The following is a 24,617-nucleotide window of genomic DNA, read 5'->3' as shown; positions in this document are numbered from 1 at the left end:
CAGAGGGCTGGAAACATCCCAAAAAAACCTTTCAACTTAAGCACATTCAGCTGCTGGTTCACCTAAGCAAAGGAAACTGCCTTTGCTGCTTTGCTGTAAGGTGGAGGAGATGCAGATTACTCAGGGCAGGCTTTCCCCTTTTCCAGTGACTCTGGCTACAGCTATTATTTACTTTACATCATCTTTGCCAATCTTGGCAAAGGTGAAAAACTGCACCATGCTCCTGGGGCAACCTATCCCAGCTACTAACTATGGAGAGATTGAAGCAGAGATTCCATTGTCTTGCTCTCAGCAGCAGCTGCCCTCAAATTTCTACACATTACTAAAACAACACCACAAACTATGCCTGCAAGATAAGAAAAAAATATTGTCAGACTGTAAAACATCCCCACCTGTTAACTCTTACCATTATAGTATCGCCAACCTCAAGGCAGTTGGCAGGTAAGTGCTTCCCACCCCCTCTCTGAGCAAAATTACTTTGGAAATAGTAGAGCTGAAGGAGATGGCTGCATGGGAAGCAAGACTAAATCAGACCTAAAGCAACATCGTGAAGTAAATTATTCATTTCCATGCACAGCAGAAATTTATTAATAGAAAACACAATATGATTTATCCAAGCATGCAAACGGTTTCTGGTACTCTGTGTAATTGCATTAAGTCTTAAATTAGAGAAATTCTGGGTGAGAATTGAGAGCAGCAGTAGAACGAGGTACTCAATCTGATTACACAAACTCAAGAGCATCAGGAGACAAAGGTGCTGCTGTTGCTGTAATACAAACAAGCGGTTGTGTGTGCCTGTTCCAAAGGCAGGTGACAGTGAAGGACAGATCCAGTGCCTCTCTGCGACCCTTGCTCATGCTTTGTGTCAGACAGCAAGAAAGAGCAAGTCACCTCCAAACACAGATTCTGCCGGAGAACAGGCACTGGTTCTGCACTCAAAGAAACTCAAGTGAGATACAACAGGAGCATGGCAGGCAGGCTGGGTTTGTGCTCCCACAGCAGAGAACACAAACCCCTACAACCACACAATGCTGAGACCAATAAGCAACTCATGACAACAGCGACAGGTCTGAGCTGGAGCAAGATGCTCTCTCTGCTGCCCTGCCCATGTGTTCCAAGCAGCAGTTAAAGCTATAACTTTCTTGTACTCCAGTCAAGTATCCAGTGTCATGAGAAAGACACCCAGCACAGACGGAGGAATACATGGGTTAGGGTTAGATCCCCTCTGTCCCAGCTCAGGAAGGAAATTGGACCTCGTAGATCTGCACTGCTATTTTCAGTCAGCAGAGTATGAGACTGCAGCCTTCCCCATGGGCTGCAAACAGAACAGGCTGATGGCTCTGGCACTCCCCCATCCCTGGGCAGTGGGCTCAAGGTGCCACCACCTGCAGACACACAGCCTTTGTAAACCTGAGGCCTCAAGGGAGATCTGAATGTGCTAATACACAGGTGAGTCTAAAATATTTTGTGTGACTGCTAGACCCCAGATCACCACAACTCCTCAAGGAACCTGTAAAGTAAGCCAAGGGCCACCTTTCCAGCCAAGGACAGTCCTCCTGCTGACACGATGTGCCAAACTGCATTTCAGCATCTTGCTGAAGACCATGAACATCTTCAAACCTCCTGAAGAAGAGAAAGCAGGGCCATGTTCTGTGTCTCCAAACCTTCCACATCCCCAGCAACTAGAAGTGAGCCTCACTGTGTTGAGTTAAACCCAATACTCGTTAGTTACTCGTTAGTTGCTGTGAAATACCATTAATGAGTGTTGCATAAGGGATGGAAACAGCTCAGCCACTGCCGCTGGAAAGGCACCATTCAAACCCCTTTCTCAACCTAAAGCATATACATCTGCTTTGCTCTAAGGACTCACTGACAAGAACATTAAAAGCACAGGAACTTCAAACATCACAGCTGCATAATCAGCCTCTTTGGCACACTGTTGCCACAGAATACAGAAAGCAAACACAATGCTTAAGTAAACCCCAAGGAAGGGTTGTGCATACATAGTTAAAAATAAGAACCATGTTTCAGTCCAAGTCCAGCTAGCTAAAACTTTCCAGAACTGAACACTGCAGTTTTACAGAAAACAGAGCTTTTAGATGGAAAATCAGTGATGGGAGGAATCAGAAGAAAAGCTTCCCAAGAAACAAAAATTAAAAAAATGTCCAAAATAAAAATCCATTTAAATAATTTTAGCTTTACAATATTTGTTGTTGTGATGTCAGGAGAAGTCAAAACCAGTACTTTAGTGGTGATGCTAGTTTTAATAAGATTAGGAGCAGCATTAATTTAGCAGGCATTAAGTAAACTTGCTTTCTAGATCAAAACATCTTCTGTGTTGTAACTAATTTCACTCTAGCGCTTTGAACAAAAGAACTCGTTGTACAAATCAGAGGAACAACGGTCTTCAATATCCCAGCCAAAAAGTTTCACTGCTGCTGAGAACAGCCCCAGTTATTCACACAGAGAAAGCAAACCCTTCCTCAAAGAGCTAACTTTCTATGTTATTTCATCACAATAAAGAGAAGATGCCTTAAAACATCTTGTATTCAACACCAGTGGGTAGCACTCACAAGCTGGCTTTAATTAAACAATGAACACAGTTTCAATTCAACCTCTCCCACATCAGCAAATGCACACGATGGGATATTTCAATAACCTCTCAACAGCAGATACCATCTCTGACTGCACAGCAAGCAAAAATAAAGCAAAGAGACTGGGCAAGAATAACCAAACATTTAAAAATGCAGATTAAAAAGCTTCAAACAAATGTACTTCTGAAAGAACTCCTCCAAAACTGAATAATTAAAATGTGGTCTTATTGAACAGTGATACTTTAACTAAAAAAAAGTGCAAAAAATTCCTCATCGAGGCCTGTCATTAACTCTGCAAACATTGTGCTGTGTTTTACTCTGGACTGCATTTTCCATGAATACCAGCAAGGCATCCAGCAAGCTTTTGTATTGGGAAGCTTTATTCCTTTCCTCCAAGGGTTTATGCATGCCTTGTCTTTTCTGTTTCTGATGAACCCTGTATGTCCTGCACTTACTTAGTCCCACCTCCTCCACCCATTGTTTGCTTTCTGCAAATATTCAGCCAAATCCCAAACCATCTCCACACCCCAAGGCCCCTTCTCCTGAGAGCCAAACATTTCTCTGCCTTCCTGCTGGTGGGAGGCAGCAGAGGGGAAGTGTCAGCTACACATGAGATCAAATGGCAGCTTATGTCAGACTGAAACATAATACAGGCTTATTTGGATAGTTTTACAAATAATATGGCCAGTCTTCATGATTTGGGAAAGGTCATTAACCCTTCGAGCCTGCGCAGTGGATTTTTTAGGTGAGACACAGCGTGCGCTGAACTGAGCCCACCCTTTAATCCTGAGGTTCATCTGCCGGGGCCGAGCAAGCTTGGACAGTGGCAGTGAGGGTCTCAGGACGTAGGTTTGTTTTTAGAGTGACCTTCTCTTAGATGGATTGCCTCACAGGGCTGACAAGCTCCATCTGCCCGGGGGGCTGGGAATCGAACCCGGGTCGCAGCGGTGAGAGTCCTGCACCTTAACCACTAGACCACCAGGGGCCCCGTAGTTTTACAAATATATCTGCATATTCCTTCATTTCTATTTAAAGCAAATCATCTGGAAAGAGGAGAGAGATTTAGGCTGAGACAGAACACCTACTTCTGAAGGCTGAAGAGGGTCTGGATAATAATAAAAGCCCAGGCACAGCTCTGTTAATGGCACAGGTCACCACACTATCTGTCCATCTGCAGCACAGACCGTTTATTCCACCATCTGCCCATGGACAGTGGAAAACGCCAAGCCTAGATTTCATTAGGGTTCATATAGCTTTCAAGTAAAATGTAGGTCTCAGATTTAGGTTAATACCTTTTAGTTCTGAGAATAACCTACATTCCTATTGATAAAGACCCCTAAGCCCCCACACTATCTCTCTATTTCATCTCCATTGCAGTTACCAGATTACGTGGCATTGTTTAACTGATGCCAGGCAATCTGTTATATGTCAGGGTTAGCTGGGGTTGCTTGCAGATGTACAGCTTAGGAAAACCAGGGCAGCTCTATCTGGAAGTCAGTTGTACCAGAAAAGCCAAAAGCTTCCTCACACACAGTCACCTAGAGTAACAAATTTCAGAAGCAGGAGGATGCTTGTGCTGTTGACTTTGCCCAGATCTGATCCTGGCAAGTTATTTAAACATAAAACCAAACATGTGAAGAAATGAATAGAAATTCCCAATGGCATTGCCCCTTTTCCCCAAAGGAAAGAAAGATCTTACAAACCTTAAATATACAAGTTACCTTGAAAAGTAACACATGCCAAAGGTGTACAGAAAACAGCGTGGGGAACCTGTGTGCCTGGCACTACACACCTCCTGGAGTCAGTGACAGTGCTAATGATATGCTCCTGAGCTGGGATTAAACTAAACACTTCTCCCATTCATAAGCATGGCCCAGCTGCAGAGAACATTTTGAAACTCCAGCTTCCAGCCAGAAGGCCGTCTAGAGGCACCACAAAACAAACAAACACTGAAGCTGGATGTTACTCCAGCTGTATCCAAGGCTAAGCTCTGGCAGGGCATCAGTGAGTCCTGGGAGGAGCCGGGACACTGAGATTAGCTCAGCTGGTTAGAGCACGGTGCTAATAACATCAGAGGTGGTGGGTTCAGTACAGGCCATTCACTTCAGAGTTGGACTCAATGATCCTTGTGGGTCCTTCCAACTCAGAATATTCTATGAAATTCTGGGATGGACTTACAGCAAATGACCTCATAACTGAGGGCACAGAATAACATAGACTGAAATAAAACAGCACTCCCTCCAATAGGTCAAGATCTTATACTGGGGAGCTCAAACTGGACCTGCACTGCCAACAGGGTTATCAACAGTGCTGACAGAGTCTCACCTTTTCCTCACCACCCCCTTACCTCGCCCCACTGCCTGCAGCCCTGCAAGCACAGCCTAGGATGTGGTCAGCCCCAGTCCAAGCTACAGCTTTGTCTCCATCTAAAACAGCTTCTTTTGAACTATTAGAAAAATAAAAAGGTCTGAAATGCAGGTCTCACATCACTGATGCTGTGCTCTCATACTGCAAACACTGCATTGTATAAGATAATCCATCCCACAAACCCTTTAATTTTTGCTTTAAAACCCACCAGGTCCCTTGCAGATGTTGTTGCTATTGGAAGTTGATTGGGAACTTCACTGCACTGTAACTGGAAACCATCTTCCAGTTATCAGCCTTCATCAGTCAGTTCGTGCCTGTTCTTGTCAAACTGAGATCCTCCCCAAGGCTTTTCCTCCCTGTGAAACTCAGGACAAATTAAACCCGTGCCTCAGTCTAGGTGCTTTTAAGTCTTTCTCTACACAACAGGATCTTCCTTCCTCTGAAATCCCTGGCAAACTTCTTTACTTCAAATTGCCCTGACACTGACTCAGTGTCACAGAGGCCTGGATATGCAGCCACATGTGCTTTGCCAGATCAAAAAGCAGCAGTAATTTTTCACAGGACAAAACAATAGCTCGATCTCCCAGTGTAAGAACTAACTGTTCCTGGTACTAGCAACTGAGACAGATAACCCAAGGACCCAACACACCATCTATCCTTGCTGGCAGATTTCAAACAGAGATTTAATCTAGCCCTTGGGGTATTTTCCAGGTAGGAGCAGAAGAGGGGGTTGTCAAGCCAGGTGTGCCCTGAAAGTGCACCTTGTAGGGAGAGATGCTGGAGAAAGGTGAGGTTAGGACAACATTTACAGTCACAAGAGACACTGTATTAACATCTTGCTGAAAAAAACCTGTATTCTAAATGAATTACCAAGAGGGCTCCCGGAAGGAACATCTCGCCTCCTGCCCAACTGTTGCCATGGCCACCAGCTCACTGCTGATCTACAGCAAAGCAGAGAAGCAACAAGCATGTCCTTCCAGGCCCAGCACTCCCCAGAGCCCCTCTCCCTGGCTGCAGCCCACTCAGCTCTTCCCAAAGCTCAGCCCTGGGGAGGACAGGGAGCTGAGACAACAGCAGCACTGAGTTCTGTGGGGCTTGCCCAGCTTCACATCTGGGGCTCTGTTCAAAGAAGGGCACAAAGAGGCTTTGCTTATTGAGGGAAAGCATAGAACCAAAAGGCAGCAGCCATTCACAGCTCTGTGACAGGGACTCCATCCCACCTTCCCACTCTGCTCCAGCTCCCAAGACCACGCTGCTCCCAGCCAGGCAGGGCAGGGGCACACCCAGAGCTTTGGTGGGTCAGTAGAGGATTGGCAGTGGAGGCCAATAAGCCCTGGCATCACATTCACATTCTTCCCAATCCTGGCAGACAGGCCACTGCAGGAAGTGCCTCTGCTATCTAACAGTTACTCAAAGGCATTGCACCTATTTTTACCCCTTACCCATCTGACATGGGAGCACACTTCACCTCTAGAGGTGAGAGAGAAGATACAGATAGATGGAGACATGATGGTACAGGAAAGTGTTTTGAAACCATTATCCTTTATTTCACAGAAAAATCATTGCTTAACACTGCTGCTGCTTCTCAGACAAGAAACTACATTTACAATGTGCTAAAATTAGTGATTTTTATACTTCGAGGTTTTAAGATAATAACAAAACTCACGATGAATGGAGCTAAAGCAGTATAGTGGCATGTGTCTGCCCAAATGGGGGCTACTGTCAGTGATATCAAGAGAAGAAAAAACATAAACTACCTTCATAGGACTATATTTATTACGTTCCTGTTCTGCAGAGGCTTGCAAGTGGTTTTCTGGAACAATCCCATGAAGCCCTACAGGCTGGGGACAGAGGGGCTGGAGAGCAGCCAGGCAGGAAGGGAGCTGGGAGTGTGGATGGACAGGAACCTGAACAGGAGCCAGAGTGTGCCCAGGTGGCCAAGAGGGCCAATGGATCCTGGCCTGGCTCAGGAACAGTGTGGCAGCAGGAGCAGGGCAGTGATTCTGCCCCTGGACTCAGCACTGGGGAGGCCACCCCTGGAGTGCTGTGTCCAGTTCTGGGCCCTCAGCTCAGGAAGGACATGGAGGGGCTGGAGCAGGGCCAGGGAAGAGCAGCGAGGCTGGGGAAGGGACTGGAGCACAAGTGCTGTGAGGAGAGGCTGAGGGAGCTGGGGCTGTTCAGCCTGGAGAGGAGGAGGCTCAGGGGAGACCTCCTGACTCTGCAACTCCCTGACAGGAGGGGGGAGCCAGGTGGGGGTCGGGCTCTTCTCCCAGGCAGCGATCAGTAGGACAAGAGGGCTCAGTTTTAAGCTGTGCCAGGGGAGGTTTAGGTTGGATATTAGGAAGAAATTCTTTACAGAGAGGGTAATCAGCCATTGGAATGGGCTGCCCAGGGAGGGGGTAGATTCTCCATCCCTGGAGGTGTTTAGGGTGAGACTGGATGTGGCATCAGTGCCATGGGCTGGGAACCACAGCGGGGTTGGATCAAGGGTTGGACTTGATGATCTCCGAGGTCCCTTCCAACCCGGCTGATTCTATGATTCTATGATCTACATCAACAGACTTTTATTAAATCTATCACATGGTATTGCAGCCCTACCCCTGCTGGTGTACTCCAGCAGCACTGTGTGACCTGTCCTGCGCTGAGCAGAGCACTGCAGACACAGCAGCCTCCCATGACTGGAGAGAAGGAACAGCTGCTGGCTGCATATCCACACACTCAGTGAGAAGGCAGCAGGATAATCTGGCATGGAAAAAGAGCCTGTGCTCCACAAAATGCCCCACGAAATCTCAGAGCTGCGCTCCCCCTATCACAGAGTGTGTCCTCTGTCTTCAATGCTGGTGGAGCAACCACTCCTCTGAAAGGATTATTCTTATGGCAACCAGAGCCACTGGGCTCATCTCTGCACCATCGATAAACTCCCGAAAATGACCGTGGCTGTGTCAAGAGCCAGGCCCAGCAGAGCAGGGTGTTGTATCTTGGGCAGCTTGGTGACTTCCATCTCCTCTCAAGATAAATAGATAGAGCATGCAACCTCCTCCTTTCCCAGCCAGTGAACCAGATGGGATGTGACAGAGCTGAAGTTCCTCAGCTCTTTTTCCAAGAAACTGCTTTTCAGGAGACCAGCCATCCTGCAAGATGTTGTGCAGCCTTGGCAGAGCAGTCCAGCTCTGCACCTTAGAACTCAGAAGAAACTGCTTGGCGTGAAAGGGTGAAGGGCAATTTCTGCCACTGGACGTATTCCAGTTCTTACTGATTAAACCTTAATAGGAGCTAAAATTAAGATACAGATTTTCTTTTCATCTCTCTCTCTCTCTCAACATTACTGCTGAGTGATAGGGAGTCTATCAACCAATCCTTGTCTCCTACACATGTCTTACCTGACAGTCGAAGTCCTGGAAGTTGCGAGCTGCATTCTGTTAATGAAAAACAGGAAAAAGAAAAAAGAGTTCAGCACAGTGCCCCAGAACACCCCCAACAACATCATGAAAGTTCCCCTCAGAGACCTCTGTTTTAGTACAGTCGAGCATAGCTGCAGTCAGGTCAGCAGCAAAATATGAGACTTGTACGAGTAAACCTCATGCAATTTCTGCCCATTTCTACACAAATGGGGCTGTCCAGAGGCTGCCACCTAAGGGGAGCATCTGTGGGCACAGCTGAGAGCATTCGAGCAGGGACAGTGCACATAGAAAGGACCATGGTCAAAGCTGGCCGGGTATAGGTTGGGTTTTGTCTGGTCCTGCCGTTCATTAAGAATTTGGATGCAAAACTCTTGAAGGACTAACCCTGGGATCTCATGTAATAAGCACAGGAAAACAGGCCATGCAGTCACTGCCATGGGCATGGGATTGTTCCATGGCACACACAGGGACCCTGCAAGCTACTGAAACTCCAGCACATGGGAACTGGGCTCAGCAGCTCACAACTGACTGCTCCCAGAGGGTGACCCACACATGCAGCTGAACACAGTCAGGACAACACACATTTGGCACCCTGCAGGTTTGAGGGGCTGCAGGAACCTGTCTGTGTGCCCACACGCTTTGTTAACACTGTCTCTGACCACAGAGTAGGTCAGCTGCTGAAAAGGCTGAGCAAATCACTTGAGACAGCATTACAGCTCATGTGTTTAAGGCATAGCTCCTTAGTAGTAAAATTACAACTAGGATCACATATGCACAACAGAAACACTCCAAACATTTCTTCTGGCTGAGCACCCTCACTTCTCTCCATGTGTAAACACATGGCCCTGTTTTCCTCCCTGCAGGGCCTTGCCACATTAGCAAGAACAGAGGTTGCTACCTACATTCTGCAGTTTGAGACATTTGAGATATCTGCAAATCTGTTTTAAGGATCCATTCCCTCCCTTTCCTCATCTGTGGTAAGTATTGAACCCCGTCAATGTTTTGAGCATAACATGGCAAAACCCACAAATCCTCAGGATGTGGGAAAAGAAACTAAAAAGCAGTCCCTTCTTATTTCAATTTGAGACACTGAAATTAATTGAAATTTCTGACGCCACCACTAGGTCGTGAAGAAGGTCAATTCAGTCACCCAGTGCCACAGAGATTAAGGACTTTAAAAAACCTCTGGAGAAATGAGAAATTTCTGTATCCAGCACTGGATTTGGATGGTGCATGCTAAGTAAAGAAAAGGCTGATCTGAATTTGTACTGGGAAAAGCCTGAGATCCCCTGAGCGAGTGGAGAGGAAATGACACAGAGCAAGGAATGAAGGTCTGAACTGGGCTGCTTGTTGTCAGGGTGTACCATGAGGCACAAGCAGCATTAGGGCTGAAATGCCCTGACTCCTGCATACTTGATTTTAACACACCAAAAATCTGACTTTAAACCATTTATTCATTGTCTTGGGAAAGTTTAAGGCAAGTTCTCCAGGCTTTCTCAAAGCACAGAGCTAGCTGGGTTGACACAACCCAGCCTAAGGGCTGCCCATTTCACCTCCTGAATCTGGCTCTGGCATTTCAGTAACTTTTCACTGGGGCAGTCCTCTCTTTTTCTCTCTCATTCTACTAAATGGGAACATTTGAAGTTCCTTTACTTCTCCAATATAAAGTCACTGCATTTTAGTGAGGCTGAATGAGGTGAACCAATATAGTGTATTTTACTTCCCTGCACTTGCTATCAGGCTTAAACTACTCACAAACAAAAATGTGTCTGTATTCTTTAAAAGTCAAGCTTGTAATTTTTTGCTGATTTGAGACAGAACATATCCAGGACTCAGTGGTCCCCAGTGTCATTACCTAGAGTCAGACAAGTGAACAAGATATGACCTGTTTCCATTTCCCAGGCAATTCCACTGTTTTGAGTATTAAGACACCAGAGCTCCTTCTCTGTGTACAGCAGCCTTTGTACCTGAAGAGTTCATGAGCACTCACCCATTAACACCTTAAGAGTTTTACTGTACTATTTCTGGCCATTAATCCATGCTGGCTCAAACTCCTACATCTAAAGTGGGTTGGTCAGTAAAAATTTTAGTGAACTGCCAGCTCAATAGATTTTGGACTCTGATATGCTGCACAGAACAGCACGTTCTGGCACCACACCCACATGCTCCATAAACTATGTCTAAAAAGCACACATGTATTATTTTAAGCTTGAAAACCTTACTAAGGGCTGGACCTTGGAGTTGGCCACTCCCTGAGGCCCTCCCTTTGTTTAAACAAAGTGTAAAAAGGAGAGCCTCAGCACACCTCTTCCCGGGCAGTACTGAGGATGGTTATGGAGCCACTCACTGTATTTTTCCCTACTGAGGTACTGTATGCTTTCTGTAAGTTCAAAACAGAGTCAAGGAAAGTAGGTATCACTCTATATGTGCCCTTCTGTGTGCTGGTTACCACCACTGGGTGTTCTGTTCTGATGAGCACACTGCATTTGAACCAGAACTCACCACAGCCAGGACTGGATGGCACTGACCAGGCCAGACTTGACAGAGTGAAACTTATAAAGTGAAACCCACTGTTTCGGCATGCTGCCATACCTCCTACTTAGGTCAGCTGACTGAAGCAAGGGCAATCTACCCTCTTAAATTCAAACATGGAAAATCCCAGGAGAATCATGAGCAAGATCTGGGGCACTGCATTTAGGAAGCTTGTCTTCTGTAAATGTTTAATTCTTGTTTTGAAACCACAAACTGTTCTCAAGGCCTGTATTTTAGCTGCTGGTCTACACTGATTTTGTACTTCCCAGACTCACCTTCCAGGAAACATTTTAAAAAATTGAGTTGAGGAAGCCCAGCAGTCAGCACTACTCTGTCAGAATAGGCAGTTGGACTGCAGAGTTCAGCTGAATTTTTAGATTTCACAGGTACTAAAGAGATATGCTAGAACACTAGAGAAATGAGGAAAAACTAATCAGTACAGACTAAAACACAGCAGAATTTCAGAGATTTCACCCATTTTGTGGCAGACAGCCCAGTCTCCTACAGGCACACAGTGAGTGGACAGAGCACCACAGCCCTTTGGCAGCACAAGCCAGTTCTTGATGATGCCATTAAACAGCAAAGCCTTGGGAACTGCTTCCCATACCACTGGGCTTGGCTGTGAGCTATGGAAAGTGACCCAACTGCATTGCTCATAATCACAGTTTGCAGGTGCAAGATGCTAGATCTTGTTGGGATGCCTGGAATGACTTAGGCACTCGGAACGACAGTTTGTGGCAGAATCCAGGGAGGCCAGGGATCTCCTAAAGCCTAGCTTGCTCTTCTCCAGCCCACAAAAGAGAAAGACTTAAACAGCTGCTGCAATACGATGATTTTCAGAAGTCTCAGTATTCGATGAATCTGGACTGCTCTAGCTGAGCTCTGGAGACATTAAAAGGAAACAGCTCTCCATTACTAAATCCAGGGAGATGGGGCTGGTTTGGGTGTCAAAACACTAAAGGATAATTTAAGACAAAATATTTTAAACAAAAAAAGAAAAAAGAAAATAGGATACAATAATCCAAAGTTCCTCTAACAAGGAGAAACTTATTAGAGGTTCTATAGCTACATTAGGTCAGGAATGGGATCACCTTCCCATTTTCTGCCCAGCCTCTGTAAATCCTCACTACAGGCATGACATACTGTTTGGCCAGGACTCCAAACTTACCTGAACTGTGGTGGTCTGTCATTCCCTGAGACTTTGGAAGAGTGTGTGGCAGTAAATTACCAGAGTGGGGTTTTTCAGTACTTCAGATATTTTAAGTTGTAAACAGCTTCTGGCAATCAGGGCTCCTTCCCAGACACAAAGTCAGCCTGAGTACACTGTGAGAACAAAGCAGCAGCACCATTACCTTGTCATTCAGGAGCGGTTTGATCTCTGTCAGCTGAACATCCTGCAGTTCATCCATGGTGCTGGAACTGAAGCCAATTAATCCTCAGAGCAGCAAATGGATGATTCTGAAACAAAGACACACTGTTAGAAACAGCATTAGAAGTGAGGCTAGTCAAGGAAAGCTTTCAGATTTTTTTCATTAGACTTGTCTGTGCTCCAAATGAAGCCTCCAAGAAGCTGGTTCTTGGTGCAACACAAGGCACCTGTAAGTGCAGAAGGTAAACCCAGTCGTGCTCACACTGTCAGTCTCCTTACTCCTTGTCCTGCCCACAGAAAGTTGTTCCTGAAAGCTCAGGCCTTTCTACTGAGAAAGTCTGAATCCATTTCCATGATGGTACTTCAGCCATAGTGTGTCTGGAAGTGAACTGGACATTACTTGATCAGCTGAGTGAAAAACTATGTTCAGTGACATCTTCCTGCCACGACAAACAGACCTGAACCCCAGTGTCCTGCCTCCAAAAGCAAGGCTCTGCTGACACATGGGAGACAGAGGTGTGGAGATCCAAGCTCACTGGCAGAACAGCCCAGAACCCGGGGCAGCCCCTGCAGCAGGTGGGATATTGTTACACCCTGAGCCCGCTTGGTGGGTTTTCAAAGGGCTTAGGTACTTAGAGTCCCTCTGGCAGCACACAGGAGAAAACAAAAGTTCTCATGAGGCTGAATAACAAATTTTACTTGCAAACTTTAGAATGTTAAGGTAGAATAAGGTACTTGGCAAATTTTAAAGCAACATCCAATTAAAGAAAGGCACTTCACAAAGCATTGACTTAGCAAGCTCCAACTCAACCAACTTTAAGTTATCCAGATTTCGATAAGAGGAAGTTAGGAGAAGAGAGAGGGAGAGAGAGAGAAAGGAAAATGAGAGCGAAAGATGACCAGTCACTGCCTTGGACTCAGCGAGGTCTCAGGTGCTGTCAGGTCCAAGGCAGTGGGACATGCCACCACCACACCTGTACCACTGCTTTTATCTGCTCTGGTCTCCCAGGGCCCTCCCCAGGTGCGGCTTTTGGGGTGCCAGTGGCTTGGTAACCATTTTGGGATTAGACCAGAGGCTCCAGTGGGCGGGATGTGGAGCACAGACCACCCCACCTACACAGAACTTGTCCTACTCCCCCCACCTTAGTTGCTGTTTTGAGCCAGTAATCATTTCTCCAATCTCCTACAGATATAAAAATGGTCCCCAGATATGGCTGGTCCAGTGGAATATGTCAGGTAACACTGTTAACTGGGTAGCCCAAACAATCAGATGGTGCAAAGTCAGCAAAGGGAAGAAAAAAGTATAATCAACAGTACGTGAGGCTGCCATATGTCTGTGAGAAATCACTGCTGCCACGGAGCCAGAGGAGAAATCTTCCAGTATAAATACAGCAGTAAGGATGTAGGAAAATATGGCTGAGTTTACCAGGGATTTAATTACTCCTCTGGAGGCTCTAGCTGTGTTTCTACACAGAAGAATTTCTAGAGCAAGCAGTTGCAGCAATATGAAGACGGCTCTGGCAGGAGATGGTCATGACGGATGGTGCAGGTTATCTAGCTGTTCAGGAATATTGCACCTATTACTGCAGATGGCATAAAAGAAGTCACAAACAGAATGAAGTATGTGGTGGACTTCCTGGGCACCAGCTGAGTGTGCTAGGAAAAGTCTCTTGAGTACTGTCAGGAACAAAATTCTTTGTCCAAGATATTATAGGCTACTAATCACAGAAGAAAAAAAGTGGAAAAAGAACACGTGTTCCCCAGCCACCTTAATTCCACACAAACATGTCTTGCCCTGGGAAGAAGCAGTCCCCATCACCCCAAATACTGTGCAAAGCTGCACCCTTTGTGCCAGGACTAACTAACACTGGTGTGGCTGAAGCCAGTCTGGCACAAAACAAATGGAAACAAAATGCCTTTTCCCTCTGAAAATCAGCCATAGCAATTTCCCTCTCTTTTATGTCCTTTGCTTTGGGAAACTTTAAATTACTCTTCCTTTTCAGCTTTTTTGCCATAAAAGATACCAGTTGGGAGAGTTTCAAGAAACCAGTTAATCTAGAGGTAACAACTCCTTACCCCACAATGAATCTTTACTCAGAAGAGGAGTAAGAGTCATTTCCTCTGTAAGCCCCAGAGGAACACTGGTTACTGTCTTTCTGATAAGATATTATGGAATAAAAAAAATACTTCTGCTAAGGAATTACAAGTTCCATATACACTGGGGCTGATTAAGAGCTCAGCATCTACCAGGTTCTCTCGAAAACAGCATCCCATGAGGTTACAGACACAAAAGGAGTTTCACACAAGCATCACAAAGCTTATCTGCAGATAAGCTGCAGACAGTACCAGAATGACCACCTTCACCTTATCTGGAGAGTGTATCCCTTCTCTTAGGCTCCTCTGAAAAGACACCTGCTGGGTCCCATGGCAGGCAGGAATGTGATGCTTATTCTTGGGGTCACCCAAGAGACCAAGAAGTTGTCCATCTCTCCAAAGGGATTAAAAAGCTGTGCACACACAAGCCACCTTTCTCTGTGGGTTTTTATACAACAAGGGATTGGTAAGTTCCTGAGTCGTAGGCTCACACCTTGCCTTTTTGCCTAAACCAGAGTCTACAGGGAAGCAGGGCATCTAATAACCCCTCTCTGCCGAGCTCTGACTGACCAAAGAACACGTCAGAGCACCAATTGCTCTGCATTAGATTGCTCAAAGATACTTTTGCTGAAGACTTGAAGATATTTCTCCTAGTTTTCCCCTGGCTATACAAAGAGCAACAAGTCCCAGAGAGCCCTGGGATGCATCCTGCATAAACCTGCCCAGGGACACCATTTGCTGTCAGTGTGAGGAGGTCCATGAAGTGTGCAAAGCCTAGAGAGGCAGAGACACACATTCTGTAAATCCCATGCAGTACTATGTTCATCATTTATAATATGAGAAGAATAAAAACTTAAGTAGGGCTTCAAAGCAAGGACTGTCAAATGCTTATATATCATCAGCTCTGATTTCATACTTGGTCTCTAGATTCAATTACAGTGCACACAGTAAACAGCATCACTCTGAAATTAATCTGATGTTTATCTTCCTGGTTCACTATTGCTCCAAATAGTGCCTCAGGGGAAGGGGAGTCTCCCAGGCAAACTCCTATGGCACTGCCCATAATGGGCACTGCTTGTTGCCCCTTCTTTAAAGCAAGCTGGGCAGCAGGAAAAAAGGCTGCTGGTTTGGATGCTGAGCTGAGAATTACTTGACACTTCCTTGAGAGAGAAGAGACAACCGTCCTTACCACCAGCTGGGCTCAAACAGCTGGGAAAACTTCTGTAGGGGAGTTCACAGAGGAGTAAGAGACCTGCTAAGCAATGAGCCTGCAGCACAGTCAGCCTGGGAGCTCCTCTGCTCTCTCACCCAGGAGCAAGGCCTCCGAAGGGACCGGAGAGAGCCCAGTGCTGAGGGGAGCCAGGAAGCCATTGAACATTGCTGAACTGAGATTAAATCACACAGAAAGATCAAACCTACACAGCCTCAAAGGGCCAGAGGGTGAATTTTTTTCCTAAACATTTTGAATCTAAATCTATTCATCTAGCAAATTTGATTTTTTTTCTCCTTTCCTGGAAACTTAAAGCTTTTTGATGGTTTTTTGAAGGAAAAGGTACAGGTGGCCCCCACTGCTTGCAAGCAGCTTTTTTTAGCTTGCTGAACCAGCTCTTCCCAATCCACTCATTCTGGAGCTCTCCACAAAAACGGCTGTCACAGCTTCAGGATGTCATTTCAATCCGTTCAGAGGATATTCTGTAGGTAGATGCATGCACTTTTCTCTTCCCAAGGTCTCAGCAAGCTCAGTGTGATTGCCCTGGACTGAATCTGGGTAACTTATGATCACAGCATAAGATCTGACCGCTCTACAGGACTATTTGCCACTACTTCAGGCAAGCACCCTGCTATGCCAACAGCAACACACCTTTTGGTTTGAGACATGGCAAAGGGGCACATTTGAGCAAAAGAGAATGCTGTGTAGCAGAGAGACCTTGTAAAGCACATCTCCAAGTGCAGAGGCAAAGGGAAGGGTGGGATGTGGTTGATCTGGGGCTATTCTCTGCTCCAGCTGTGTTAAAGACTCCTTGTAAAAGCTCTGCAGACATGTCTGCCCAGGAAACAATCAAATTCCTCCCTCCACTCCTCCTGTTATTTAAAGAGACATACATGTCATTTCATAAGCTGACACAACAAAGCAGCATAAATATTCATAGCACTCAAAAGAGCTCTGTAGAAGACAGACTACAGGCAAAGCAAAAGGTTTGCCTGGAACGATCCCTGTATAAATCATACATTTTTTCTATAAACGTCCCTGTACCACCTGTTTTGTAAGTATTCCTCTTGCCTCTATTTATATATTACTATAAATACACTCAAATCCCCCAGCTGAAACCATCCATCCCTTTCCAAAGGTTTCCTGAAGGCTGGAGTAGACTCTATCCTCTTTGAAAATCAGTAAGACAAGAATCCAGGTGAGATGTGGTGAATCATTAAGCATGGAGATTAGAATCAGGGTAGAAGACAGAAGGCTACAAAAAACCAAGGCTGGTGAGCCTCAGAAAGGAAGCAGCTACCTATAAATAAGACCTGAAATCCATGTTTGTGTGCTTACTCCAAGATAAGGCTGCTCTCAATTTACAGTTTCAGTATACAAAGGAAGAAGTTGCAGTAAAGTGAGTTCAGTAAGTCAAGAGCACGAGTCCTACAGACCTGAGCATGAAACCACATCATCTGCAGGGACCAAGGCTCCAGGTCCTGGTCACTGAGGCTCTGGCACAACTGCTTCCCACAGAGTTGGGAACTGCAAGAGCTGCATCTTGACTTCAGCTGTTTTCTTATGGGGCTGCAATCTCTCCACACTGCTAAGGAACTCAATGCAACAAAACCTTGCATTCAGAGGCTAAAAATTCTTGTTTGTTCATCTCAACTTGAATACAGCTTCTAATTTGTTACTTCCATAGCCTGTTATACTCCTGCTTTGTATGTTAACCACACTGGGGCAAAATCATACCGATCAGTGATCAAGCTATGCTACCAAAAACGTGCACTCCCTCGGTGGGCAGTCCAGCACAGGCCATCGGAAGCAGGTCCTCTCTAGGGACTGATGGCACTTACAGCCATGACAATCCAAGTTATGTTCCTGAGAACCACCCTCCGACACAGCCGCCCACTTCTAAGGAGATGGAAAGCAGAAATGCTGCTCCTGGCATGGAAAGGAAGATGTGAACAAACCCAGGATCTGCAGCCCATGCCAGAACTCAAATACTCTACCCACAGCCTGCACGTTTGCTGCTCAGGCATTTCTCCAGCTGTGTGTGCTGTGCAGCTCTCTACAGCAACTTTCTCTTTCTTCATGGGGGGATTCCCACTTTCTGTGTCTTCCAAGCTTTGCTCTCACACACAGGAAGACCAGCTGCTTGCCAGGGCTCTTGAGCCTGGTTGGGCAGACTGGAGCCTTGGCACACAGATCTCAGCTAAGTTTCATTTATGGGCCTTGAGACCCTTGGGCATTCCTGTTGTGTTGCTCCTCAGCCCTCTGCAAGCCTCTGGGCAGCAGTGTGCTTCCCAAAACCTGCACAGGCTACTCTGTTTTCTACACTAAAATGCTAGCTGACATTGTAAACTTCCAGCAAAACAGGCAAAAGATCCAAATTCCCTTTAAAAATATTTTCCTAGGTTACTCACTTTGCGTTCCAGCTCATATATTTCTGAGAATGCATCACATGGCATTCCATCTCCAAGAAAAACCACGTGCCTGCAGAGGAACTCTGTTCTGCTTCACTAGTGCAGTGCCAGCTCCCGCACTTGAGCAACAGCAGCTTCCTAACCCACCATGCTTTTACCTCCCTGAAATCTGGGCTACACCTAGGAGAGAAATGCCAGCTGGTAAATATAATTTCTAAGGAGCTTAAACAAGACCTACATCTAACAATGGCTTTGTAAAGAAAAGGTCCATGCCCAGCTTAATTCTGGAGGAGTCCAATTCTAACTAAAATCAGCATCACATTGCCACAGTGAGCAGGACACCATCCCTGCTGACCATCTGAATTAACAGGCAACAACTACAGGGCCGATTAGGCAAGAATACTGCAAAAGTCTTCAAATTGTTTTGCATTACCTTGACCAGTACCCATGAGAACACTGACCCACGTACTGCCCTGTACAGGACAGTCCCAGAAGTTTTAGAGATGGGACACCCAGGATATAAACCGGCACGAGAAATTTCTCCGATGAAAATGATGCAAACTACTGTCTTTGAAAGAGCCTTTTCTGGTCATGGCTCTTTCAAACAGCCTTGCAGCATTTCCCTGAATAAGCTGTTCCACCAAAAGCAAATGAAATAAGCAGTGGCTGCTACCATCAGTCATGTGATTCACATGATGTCCCATGTTCCCTTCATGTCCGCTGGCATCACCCTAAAGCAGCACCCACATTACCCAGCGTCAGAGTTTGCACAGCTCAAACTAAAACCACAGACCATTTTTACCAGTTTCATGGCAAAGGACATGTTCAAATGAATCTGTTCGAGGACTCTTTCACCTCTACTGAGCCACCTGCTTCCACTACCCCTGCAGTTCAGGAGGTCCCAGCAGGCACGGCTGAGGGCTTTCGAAGGTTTTGGTTGGATGTTTGTCCAAACCAAAACATCTGTAGCTCTTCATCAGCTCTGTAACCATCACAGCATCCACTACAGCTTCTCCCCATGCCACCTCCTCTCTGTCCCTCTCTCCCCACCTTCCAGCTCTCACCTGCAGAGGCACTCATCACTCTTTGTACCTGACCTCACTTGCTCCCCAGCACTCACTCTCCGGGAAATGCTCTCTTCAGCCGCAACCTACTCTTAAGCAGCTTATGCTGAAATTTGACTGCTTTCCACCAGACCCTTCACTTTCCTCTGCAGTTTGACTTTCAAGCTTGCTTCTGCTTCATTTCAGCCACGCTTCCTACTGACAGTGCGTTTTTACATTTTAAGTGAAAAAAATTAACCAAATGTGAATACATACTGCACCGAGCAAAGCAAAGTGTTCCAGGGCAAAGGGGGTTGGAAATGTTTAAATGAGATTTTAACAATAATTTTTATCACGAAACAGCACATTTCAATTTACTGAAATTTAATGTTGATTTTGCATTTTATTTATCTTATTGAAAAAGCTGCATTTTCACTGGTTACCAAACGTTAAACTGCAGTGATCCAAGACCAGGTTGGACGGGGCTTGGGGTAACCTGATCTAGTGGAAGGTGTCGCTGCCAATGGCAGGGGGTCAGAACTGGATGATTTTTAAGGTCCCTTCCAACCCAAACCATTCCATAATATAACCATTACACTCAACTGAGCCTTCTTGCTGTGTGGGAGGAACCACCTTTAAGTTATTGTATAGCTAAACAAGCAATTAGTCAGACCTCGGTTTTTGTATTTTCTAATGCAATTTTGATTGACATTTTTAGTTTATTTGTGTGAGGTGCTACTGGGATGGAAGAAGGATACTGAGATCAAATGCATAAGAAAGAAAATCTGTACAGCAACTTTCATTTAATTTTTTTGTGCTCACTCATATATATAAATTGTACAACCTAAATCCAATGTCATAACATATATTCACTGGTGAAGAAATAGCATCCAGTAGTTTTGGTCACATCTCTTGGCATGTGCAGTGTAATGTAGTGCAGTCTGGATAAACCAAACTTAAAAATCATCACAGACATGTGAAAAGCTCAAGAAGAACAAACAGTTCTGCTCCTCAGCAGCTAAGAAGACACAAATGCTTCTGGGTTCAGCTCATTCAGGAAATGAACAGCCTTTCCCTGTGCTCTGTATGTCATACATCTAAACCACTTCTAGCTTCACAGAGCAAACCCAAACTGTTCTTCTTACTTTGTTCAAACTTGAATAAATGGATTTTGGCCATCAGAAAGTAGCATACTTGCAGGCAAAAGCTGATGAAACATTTCAGCATCTCCAATTCCAAGTTATACACCCTGGTGGACATGGGAGAGACCTTAGGTTTTATCACAGCAAATATATATTGTTTAGTATTAAATAATGATGGGTATTGAATATAAGAATATCAATGTACACAGAAGACAGATGTAAGTCTCAGGATGCAGTTTCATCTGCTCTAGCTACAAACTGCTTGCAAAAGGGGCATTCAAGGGACTGATATAAATTTTAAGAACATTGTATGAAAAACAAATTGCTAAAATAAGATTTTTATTATATGGGTTTTGCTCCTTCCTCCTCAATAATGAAATTTTCCCCTTATGCATGCAGCACTGCTCCTTGAGCTTCAGTGAACAAGCTCTTTCAGTTTGGCCCACCCTGTGTCATCTGAAGGACAGTCTGAAGTATCAGTGCCATTACTTCAAACCCACTGCAACTGCTGTACAGCTGTCCCATCATTTCCAGTCTGTGAATTCACTTCCAAGCAGAAAACATCCTTGTGTCAGGCTGAACTATATGCCCGTCCTGAGGCAGCTGGCCAGAAGAAACAACTCTGGTTAGCACAGTTAAAACCAGTAACAGATACAGGACAACTCAGAATCAATTTGTGAGGAAATTTCATTATTCGTTTAATACAATTGTGGGTTGCTGCCAAAAGGGATGCTCCTGTTCTCCCCCCTGTGCCAGCCAGAACTTCCTTCCTCTCCTTCCCTTGCACCAGGCCAATGATTATGCAATAATCTGGCAAATCAGATCTGCTTACTCCCTCCCTCAAGTATTTTTGCAAGACTAGCTTTCACTTGGATCAGTGAACTGACTGATGAAAAGGCTCCTTCAGTTCCTTGTGTGCCACCTTTTTTCTAAATCTGCCAACTACAAAGACCTTGATTTGAGGTTTGATTGTAAAAAACCAGGTGTTTGGGCAGCGTTAGCTCTTCAGCTGAATCAGAGAGCAGATGCTGTACATGCTCACTATGCTGCCAGAGGATATGCAGGGTCTGCACTTAGCCTCTAATCCATTTAGATAGAGTGGATACAGAACAGAACTATGAGTTGCCTTGTTGTAAGGTATTATTTCAGGACATAGAGGAACTAAAGTTTCACCTGACAGCCTCTGAAAAGGAACATCAGACCGTACAACTCTCTACTCTGCTTTGTCCCCTTGCAGGCAGAACCCAATCCCTGCCTCAGGCAATGTCTGGAATGCTTGACTGTAACATGAGCAGACTTAATGCAGACTGTTTGCCAGGCTACCTTTCTGCTGCTTTAGTGAGCTGAAGGAGCCTATCAGACAATCACATGAACATCAGAACAAGCTCATGTCATGAGGACCAGACATGTAACGAGCTCTGGAGTCATCTCCAACTCCTGCAGTCTAAGCTGAGGATCATGTACATCAGAGTAGGCAAATATACAAATAAAGCAGTTAACTCACTACAGTCTTCATGGTGCTCCCTGGATACAGGTAAGCAGGGCTGTAGCTGTAAATGAACATCTAAGTATGCATCAGCATGGGCATTCATGTTATAAGTTCCTGAAATGGATAGAAGCCTTTTGATAAAACAGGTCATAATGTCTTATTTCAGAGAGGGTAGAAACATCCCTGGAAGTGTCCAAGGCCAGGATGGACAGGGCTTGGAGCAACCTGGTGCAGTGGAAGGTGTCCCTGTCTGTGGCAGGGGGGTTGGAATGAGATATTTGAGGTCCCTTCCAACTGAAACCAGTCTGTGATTCTGTGATGCAGCAATGAACTACATTTTCTTTCAGCCACTGTGAGCACCCCCCCTTAGGAGTTACGGGAGCAGTTTGCAAACACCTGCACGAATACAGGAGAGAGACAGGATGGAAAACACCAGCTGCTTAAGCACTACATCATTCATAAGAATGACTTCTGTCTAATGTCAGTTATAAAACTATATATAAGGTAGATATGTAAAATACCATTGGAAGGCAGTTGATGTTTTCCATAGAATTAGGAATGCCTTTCTGTAACTAGCTGGAGGCCAAAGGAGGATGGCACTCTGTACCAAATATGCTTCCCCAGATTTTAAGTTTGTCAGATAAGGTCCCAGGAGGAATCTCTGATCTACTTACCAGGTTCCATGTGCACCCAAACCCAGTTTGCTCTCCACAGATTCCAGTGGTTATTCTTGGTTGCTTGTGAGTTCAGATCTTCCTGCAAAAGCTCTGGCCATTACTGCCTGAGATCTGCCAACGTCCAAAAGACACATCCTCTTAAAGGTGCCTCGTTCCCTGGTGAGATTCTGTCCCTCCAAACCCAAACCCTGTTGGCATTTTAGGCAGGAAAGAACATCTGCTTTCCTTTTGCTCCATCCTTCTTTCCTTCCCTTTCCTCATTCATGCCCAAATTGATTCATGTTTGAGTGGTCAAAATCAGAAGCCAAAGCTATCTAATGTGTGAACTGGACTGGGCAAACAACTTATATCAGGAAAAGAACAGTTTTAGAAAGGTAGGTTGAATCTGCATAGCTTTTGTTTATTATCGGTTAGAAGTAATAATTTCTTTTTTCCTCACCCAAACTTCCTTACTACAAACCAAGGTCCCTGGTTTAGATCAACTCAGAGCTTCATTGTCATTAAGAAATCATAGTGTATGTTAAGGTGGTTCCTATTAAGTGAAATTCAGTTTCATATACCTGGGATGCTGCAAAAACATTCACAAGCTTAAGACAGCTTCACATCACATATCTCACAATGGTAACCCATGATCCCACAGACACTCCAGCCAGGACATGCAGTTATTGTAAACAGACCCCCGAGGATGTCAAAACACAAAGGTATTACTTCTTTTAAAACTAACTGAAGATCTCAATACAAGTGATTTAGTTCTAATACTCTAATTCTGAATGAAGTTAAACCACCACGTGGGTTTCATGTTTAACCCCTCCTTGTTTAGAAAGACTGGGTTACAGCAAATTAATTCCTGATTTCATTCCACAGAAACCAGCATGAGACAAGGACACATCACATCAAAGCAACAGTGAGGGAACAAGCTGATTACACCAAAGTCTAAAACTAATTTCTCGAGTAAGAATTACTAAGAGGAAGTTTCTCAGAAGCCTGTTGAGAGCCTCTTCCGTGGGTGAGGATGGCACGGCAGGAACACGGCAGGGCTCCTGTGTAGGGACCCGAACACAACTGCAGAGCCACATAGGCTGGAAGGGATTTCTGGAGGAGAGATTACTCCTTTGCAAGCAGGAGTAATTTCAAAGTTGGATCCAGTTGCTCAGGGCCTTATGGATTTTCAAATTTCTGTGGATGTAGATTCTAGCATTACACACCACTCTCATTGCTAAAATAGTTTCCTTTAATCCAATGCGAATTTCCCTCGCTGCAAGCGGAAGGTAGATGAATAAACAATGAGATTTTTAACCTTAAAGTATCACAGACCAGAGTAAAAAGAAAAATTAATATCCATAAGTAGGTGTGGCTGCTACAGCCACACATCAGAATTATTTAAAAATTCCCTTTCTAAAACTGTTTAATAATGAATAAGGAGTCAAGTCAGACTTCACAGTAAACCATAGATGAAGCAGAAATTCATCTGGTAGATTTTTCAGGGCAGATGTTAATATGTCAAAATAACAGGCTTAATATTAAATTGATTGCCAACTCTGAAAAATGTTCACTACTTTCCAGAAAAAGAACACATGAAGAACTGCTCAGGGTCTGAGCAGTGCAAGATCCAGCCTCAGAGAGTTCAAGAGCAAATGCCTAGGATGTGGTATACCTGATAATTGCCTGTACATCCACATGTACCTCAGACAGGGTCTATCTCTCTCAGGTCTGTAGAAGCTTCTTGCCCAGTGCACTGAAACACTGCTGTTCCTTGTGAACAGAGGGTATTTACTCTCAGGCTTTGTGCTGCAGAAAAAACAGTAAGGCAGCCTCACCCATGAAATCGAGTTTAGTGCCTCCCTCCTTCCCTGACAGTCACAAAAACAATCAAGAGCTTGACCTATTACACCCAGAGTACTTTCATCCCAATGTCACAAAACAAAAATACACAATATAAAGTAACACTCTGCAGGCTATATTGAAGACTGACTCCTTCTGACAGCCCATTTGCACAGCTCTGAGCAGCCACAACTTCCCAGAAGTTCGCATGTGCTGTCCAGAGAAGGACCTTCCCAACCCAAGGCTCTTGGCAAATGGGAAGGGTTAGAACACCAGCCCCGACCCTACAAAAAGCCTCTTGACAATACCTTCTCCAAAGACAGGCTAGCTTGCCAACACTCACCCCAAGAGAAATTATCAAATATTTTTACTTGGTTTAGTATTTCCTTTTTGTAACATTACCTGCACATTTCTCCTATATTAACCTTTAGGCAAAATTAAGTTTAAAGACACTGTTGATGCAAGCA

At 45.0% G+C, this 24,617-nt stretch overlaps 1 protein-coding gene across 2 annotated transcripts in view; it reads right to left on the bottom strand.

Moving 5' to 3' along the window:
* Window positions 1–24,617, bottom strand: part of NDRG3 (NDRG family member 3) — a 60,452-nt gene that overhangs the window by 21,880 nt on the left and 13,955 nt on the right. For both annotated transcript variants that reach the window (XM_017836481.1, XM_017836482.1), the window contains exons 2-3: window positions 12,247–12,352; window positions 8,342–8,377 (exon numbers count right to left, since the gene is read on the bottom strand). In XM_017836481.1, coding sequence (XP_017691970.1) covers window positions 8,342–8,377; window positions 12,247–12,303 — 93 coding nt within the window. In that variant the 5' untranslated portion in view covers window positions 12,304–12,352. The remainder of the gene's footprint in view (window positions 1–8,341; window positions 8,378–12,246; window positions 12,353–24,617) is intronic.

This window comes from Lepidothrix coronata, unplaced genomic scaffold (assembly GCF_001604755.1).
Source record: "Lepidothrix coronata isolate B3197 unplaced genomic scaffold, Lepidothrix_coronata-1.0 Scaffold278, whole genome shotgun sequence".
Lineage (NCBI taxonomy): Eukaryota > Metazoa > Chordata > Aves > Passeriformes > Pipridae > Lepidothrix > Lepidothrix coronata.
This window is presented reverse-complemented; position numbering and strand designations above follow the sequence as displayed.